The sequence below is a fragment of the Oreochromis aureus genome, linkage group 15 (genome assembly GCF_013358895.1).
Source record: "Oreochromis aureus strain Israel breed Guangdong linkage group 15, ZZ_aureus, whole genome shotgun sequence".
NCBI classification, from domain to species: domain Eukaryota; kingdom Metazoa; phylum Chordata; class Actinopteri; order Cichliformes; family Cichlidae; genus Oreochromis; species Oreochromis aureus.
The window spans coordinates 8,350,936-8,357,584 of record NC_052956.1 but is presented as its reverse complement, the minus strand read 5'-3'; the positions used below and the strand labels follow the sequence as shown (position 1 = coordinate 8,357,584).

The following is a 6,649-nucleotide window of genomic DNA, read 5'->3' as shown; positions in this document are numbered from 1 at the left end:
TTTTTTTGCCTTCTTTTTAAATATCTTTATGTCATCATGCAGGAAGCATAACAAACTGTCTTTGAGGAAATGGCTGTTCCTATATTTACAAATTGTACTGTTAAGTTTTGGTTGGCTATAGCGCACACAGACACAGATTATTTCTGAAGCTCAAGAGCAGTTTATGTTGTTTTCATTTGCAAATTTGAGCTTGTTGACAATTCATCCATAAATAATGAACATAAACTGCAATTTCAGCAACTTTATTGGGAAATGGTGGCAAACTGGGGAAACTGAGAGGAGAAATTTGTTGTTGAAAGACAGTTGATGAACACTAAGACCAGCTAAAAACAAGGCCTCCCATATATTCAATTCAATTCAATTTTATTTATATAGCGCCAAATCACAACAGAAGTCGCCTCAAGGCGCTTTATATTGTACAGTAGATCGCACAATAATACATACAGAGAAAAACCCAACAATCATATGACCCCCTATGACCAAGCACTTTGGTGACAGTGGGAAGGAAAAACTCCCTTTTAACAGGAAGAAACCTCCGGCAGAACCAGGCTCAGGGAGGGTCGGCCATCTGCTGCGACCGGTTGGGGTGAGAGAAGGAAAACAGGATACATATCCATGTACTTCTTGCACTACAAGTTCTACTTTTACTTTCCTCTCTCAGTGCTTGATAGTGATACTCTTCACCTCTGTGAAGAAGTGATAGGAATCTTTTCCTCCCTCCCTTCCCACACCAGAGTTCTTCATTCCTCCAAATGGGAGGTTCAGATCTCTCACCAGCCAGCAGTTGGTCCACACCAGACCTGCTTGCAGCCGCTGGGCCACCCTGTGAACCTTCCCCACATCCTTGGACCACACTGTGGCTGACAGACCGTAACGTACGCCATTGCCCCTGGCAACAGCTTCATCCTCAGTATCAAAGGGGCTGATGCAGGTGACGGGGCCAAAGATCTCCTCCTGCATGACACGGGAGCTGTCAGATATGCCTGTGATGACCGTCGTCGGCATGAAGTATCCAGACTTGTTGCGCTCCGGGAGGTCCAGCTGGTCGAGCCCCTCACCGCAGTGAATTATGCCGCCTTCTGATTTGGCCAGGGCTATATAGCTACGAACCTTTGGATTGAAATGGAGACATTTCAATCTATAGCACATCAGAAAATGACACAACAAGTGTTCAGTCACATTCTGCATTACATGTAAGCACCTTCTCCAGGTGCTCTTTGCTGATGAGCGCTCCATTTTTGCTGCTGGGGTCAGAGGGGACACCAGTCTTCCACTTTTTAGCCGCAGCCACAAACCTTTCCAGGAACTCCGAGTAAATACTCCTCTCTACATAAATCCTGCTGGTACACAGGCAGATTTCTCCCTAAGAGGAGAAGAAATGGAGAAGATAAAAATGGAGGACTTCAGAAAGTTGTTTTTTGACAACCCACCTTAAGACAAAAAGTTGGGCTGTGATTGCCCCCTTGTGGACAAACTATGTTATTACATTCTCAACACATACAGAAGCTCCTGTTACAGATAATCACCTTCATTTCATTTGCATTAAGAAGTGCAATGAAAGCAAATTTGAAAAACCCCTTTTAAGTATGTATTAAAATGGACCTTCTGGGCTTTACTTTACAGTTTTCTGCACACCGGCAATTTATACATATCAAATCAAACTCATCATGTTAGGTTGTCACGGATTCTGCACTCGTATATGTAAAACACCCACCGTCACATTTCAGTACAAAAAAAGATTAACTTTAACACTTCTAAACTGACAACAAACATGTCCAGCTATGATCTGGAGAGCATGAGATTAATAACGATGTAATAAAGAAATGATTTCAGAATTTTTCGTTCTGTAAAAATGTTCTTCATTGCTGCAGATTTCCCAACAAATTTCCTGTTAAAATAACAGTCTGTGGACACAGAAGCTCTAAAGACTCTCGGGCAGCTGTCCTGTCAGTGTAAAATTGAGTTTATAATATATAAAAGAAAAAACTAAAAGTAATGGCACCCATAAATAAAATAAATAAAGCTAAACAGTCCTAAAGGAAAAAAAGTCAAATCAGTCAAATTTTGTCTTCACCTGATTGAGAAAGCTGGATCGGACGGTGGTCTCGATGCACTGATCTAAGTCTGCATCAGCAAAAATAATGGCTGGGTTCTTGCCTCCCAGCTCCAATGAGAGCTTCTTACAGTAGGGGGCGCTCCGCTCGGTAATGCGCTGGGCAGTGGCTGTGGACCCAGTGAAGGAGATTAAAGGGACCTCAGGGTGACTAACGAGCGCGTCACCAGCTCTTGGACCACTGCCAAATACGATGTTGACGACACCGGGAGGAACACCTAAAAAGATGAAGATGATTGCAGACCACTGATTAATTTCTCACTACAGTGGTCCCTCGCTGTAACGCGGTTCATCTTTCGCGGCTTCGCTGTTTTTTTGTGCAACTTTCCTTTTTTGTTTGTTTGTTTGTTTGTTTGTTTGTTTGTTTGTTTGTTTGTTTGTTTGTTTGTTTGTTCAGCGCATTGTGTTCTGCGTCCTGATTGGCTGAAGACAATTTCAATCAATCTCGTTCCTCCGTGTCTCCTGTACAGTACAGAATGCGTTCAGCTTGTAAAATTTACATAAATCTTCGCTCGTTAGCATGTATATATAGTATGTTTGTAAGTTTTCTCCCCAACAAACACAAAAATTTCGACGAAACGTTTCATTCTATAATACTGGACTTATTTTTCTACGAAGGTTTGAACTTTGAGAGCGTTTAAACAAGAGAGAAAAGTGTGAAAATGTTCGTGTCTGCCTGAGAAAAGTGTATAAAGTGTGTAGTGAGGGGGTTTACAGCCTCAAAGCAACTATAATAATTGTAAAAATAAATAAATAAAGTTGGCTACTTTGCGGATTTCACCTACCGCGGGTTATTTTTGGAACGCAACTCCCGCGATAAACGAGAGACCACTGTACTCATATCTGTTCATTATGTGCAAATGAAAAAAAACTGTGTTATGTCGTTTTTTGTTTTGTTTTGTTTTGTTTTTTTGCTTTGCTTTGCTTTGCTTTGACGCCCATCTGCATGACATTGCACTGTGGGTTCTGTAGTCTACCTGCTTGCTGGATCAACTTGCAGAGCATCCAGGCGGTCACAGAGGTCATCTCGCTGGGTTTGGCCACCACTGTGTTGCCTGCAGCGATTGCAGGTGCAATTTTCCAGGTCAGAAGGTACAGGGGCAGATTCCAGGGACTGATCAAACCGGCTAAAAAACACACCAAAGGCCATTTAAGAGCACATACACAGGACAAATGGATCATCTGAAGGTTTCACTTCAAGAAGCCTTAGCGCTCACCCACTCCCACGGGGCAGCGGACAGTGTAGTTTAGGCAGCCCATGTGGTCCATTGGGCTGCAGTCGGTGGTGTGGTGAAGCATGGATGTCGAAAAGAAGCGGAAGTTGTATGCTGCCCGGGGAATATCCACAGTCCGTGCAGCTGTTATCGTTTTACCTAGAAGATTCGGAAGTGAGCATCACTAAGGGCAAATGAAGCAGTTGCCTACAAGATTAGACATTCATGAATCAGTATTTGATTAATAAAAAGTAATTTCTGAGCCACTCATTTCTATTCCTGCATTAGTGACCTGATTTCTAAGGTGGCAAAATATAAGACAGTCTAAGCAACCTTGGTCTTTGGACTCAGCTTGTGCAAACTCCTCAAGGTTGGCCTCAATAAGGTCAGCCAGTTTGTGGAGGATCTTCGCTCGCTGCTCTGGGCTGCGTGCAGACCATTCTGGGAACGCTTCTTCAGCTGCTGCCACTGCTGCATCCACCTGCAGGCATGAGATGAGGTATAAGCAAACTGCACAATTAGCACGATCACGTCCAAGAATAGAGCTTGATTCCACTTTGGCCCGCTAAGAGAATACGCAGGATTGTTTAAGTGACATTTTATTGATACACTCTTAAAATCTTAAAAAGCTGATCCCTTAGGTTAATTTCTAAGGAGTTCAGAGGATTTAAGAATATTGTTAACTAGAATAATATGTACACGGATGCATTTCAACAAATCACTACATTTTTGAAGAAGATCAAACATGAACTGCTGAAGTTAACTGATGTGTTTAATGATTACTTGATGGCTTGCTCTGCAAAGCTCAAAGGTGGCTTTTTCTGAAACCACATTTTATGCAACGCACTAACCTGAAACCTCAAACCTCATTCAGAAAGTTCGTTCTGTTCATCTCTTCAGTCCCTGACACGGAAGAAGTCCCTCGGATGAGTGACAAAAATTTCTCCTAGTGATAATGCAATGTCTAGATGAACACAATAAACTTTCTGGGACTTTCCTACCTGGATGATTGAGCACGCATCAAAACACATACACTAAAATGTACTAATATTGCTGAGTCAGAGGCCTTTAAATCCAACAACAGGATTTGTAATAACAAGCAATCCAACTCAATGCAAAAATATTCTTGTGCAAATGTTGTGATATTGCAGCTTAGAGCAGAAAAAAGAAATTGTATTTAAATAAGACTTCTGCAGCAGCTCTGCAGAAAGCTGTCCGTCCGGCCTAATGCAAACACACAGCAGGACTTATACAAACATGTCTAAACCTATGCAAGGATTCATTCAAATCTCAACCTCTAGGTTTTGCAGATGGTTTCAAGTAACTTGATCCTCACCTCCTCCTTGCCACTGTCCGGCACTTTGCAGTAGACCTCGCCAGTTGATGGGTCATAGGAGTCGATGTAACTCCGACAAGAGACGAACTTTCCTCCGATGTAGTTCTCCAGAACCAAAAGTGAGTGCTCTCCTGAAGTTTTTGACATGCTTGTTAATTACAGGCGCCAAATTAACACCAGTTTACTTCCCAGAGAAAACGACGACTGCATGTACTGCTAACCAGACAAACACTGGCCCTCCAAAGGAGGGGCTTACTCTCTGACGATCCTATTGCCTAACTCTTTATCAGACCTTATTCACACAGATCTTTGAGCCTGAAAAAATAAACACTTTTTCTACACCTAGTATCTTAAAGAGAACCTTAATTAATATCATGGCAATATGTCTGCTCACCACAAAGTTCAGATAGTTAAGATAAATGTGGCTTTCCAGTGTTCATAGACAATATTCAAGCATCTGAGTGACTTTAGGTGTGTTTAGAAAAACTGCAGAGGTCTGAAAAGTTTTATATTTATTCTCACAGGCTGCTTTTTAATATCATAAAACTGGGTGAACTACTCCTGCTGGTGGTTAAATGAATGAGGTGAAGCCGTTTTGTTTCAGAAAGACAGAAACAAACGTTAGGTATGTGTTGCATTACACCATTTTCTTGTCTATAAGTTTAAATGGACATTGCATGCATGGCCTCACAATCTTGGGTGGGCCTTGGAGGTCCAGGGCAGCCCAGTGATGTCACTGTACCCCCTTAGCTGAATTCTACTGATATACTTCAACTATAAATTACACTAATTCATACTTTTTGGTCATAAAAAAATTAAAACATCCACATCGCTCATAAGTTATTGCAGCGGTAGCTCAATTTGATCATTCAGTTCACAGTTTAGTGCATAGGGTTTCTGAGGCAATCATGTAACTGGTATGACTGAGTAGACCAAGAGGATGGATCTATGCAGGTCAGACTTTTGGGAAATACCCTTCATGTCTCTTTGAAACTAAAAAGAGGTCATTCATCAGCTTGTGTAGCTCTAAAGTATGACCCTACTCACAAATGGCAAAGGAAAAGGAAATGTGCTGGTTCACAGTCAACCGCCAAGTCCAAATGGTGAGTTTATTGATGGACTTTTGCACCTGGAGAAGAGATGTCTCTGCTATTTTGCCTTACAGATGGACATTTTTGCACCTTTATAACTGTGGCTATATTTCTGTACATGGTTGTAATCCAACACTGCTAATATCTGAACCTCAATGAAAAGATATAACTGTTTTTTTAAACAAAAACAAAAAACTTGAACATAATTTACAGCACCTAAAGTCCTTTGCACTGTATTTGTGTACACAACTCCTTGAGGAAGTGCTGATTCAAAGGTGACTGCCCATGAAGCCATCACATTACTCATCTACTTACAGAGAACGTGATTCACTATTATGATATGAGCCAACACACTCATACCACTAACAAAAGTTCTCATCGTTTTCCTACTCCTGTTTTTTTTTTTTTTTTTTTGGTTTTTTTTTGCAGCACATATATTTTCCTGTAAGGTGAGTAGCGTGTCTGCGTAATGACCACTAACATCCTGTGGCAACTAAGCAACTTTCACGCTGAGTTGCTCACTAGTGCAGGATTTCTTCCTGAGGCCTGTGAATGACTTAAAGATCACTTATTGACATGGACACCAGTTCCATAAAGTTAAATCTCAAAGCATACATATACAGTTTCCACCTATGTCGTTCATTATAATAATTATGTACATTCATTTATATTAATGTAAGTATCCAATCATCCAGTGGCAGCACCTTGTACAGTTACTCATGTAGACATGATCAAAACAAGTTGATGAAGTTGACTGAGCATCAGGATGGGGAAGAAAAGGGATTTAAGTGACTTTAAATAGGGCACGATTGTTGGTGCCAGAGATGCTGGTCTGAGTATTCCAGAAACTGCTGATCTCCAGGGTTTACAAAGGATGGCCTGATAGAGAAAATAT

The 6,649-nt window shown here is 41.3% G+C and overlaps 1 protein-coding gene across 1 annotated transcript; it reads right to left on the bottom strand.

Annotated features, from left to right (window-relative positions):
- Positions 1 to 482: 482 nt before the first annotated feature.
- aldh8a1 (aldehyde dehydrogenase 8 family, member A1) lies at positions 483 to 4,983 on the bottom strand. Its single transcript, XM_031726254.2, has 7 exons — positions 4,664 to 4,983; positions 3,661 to 3,808; positions 3,331 to 3,486; positions 3,091 to 3,240; positions 2,075 to 2,331; positions 1,202 to 1,363; positions 483 to 1,110 (listed from the first exon to the last, which is right to left on the bottom strand). The coding sequence occupies exons 1-7, from the start codon at positions 4,808 to 4,810 to the stop codon at positions 658 to 660; spliced, it is 1,473 nt and encodes a 490-aa protein (XP_031582114.1). The 5' UTR covers positions 4,811 to 4,983; the 3' UTR covers positions 483 to 657.
- Between the last annotated feature and the right edge of the window lie 1,666 nt (positions 4,984 to 6,649).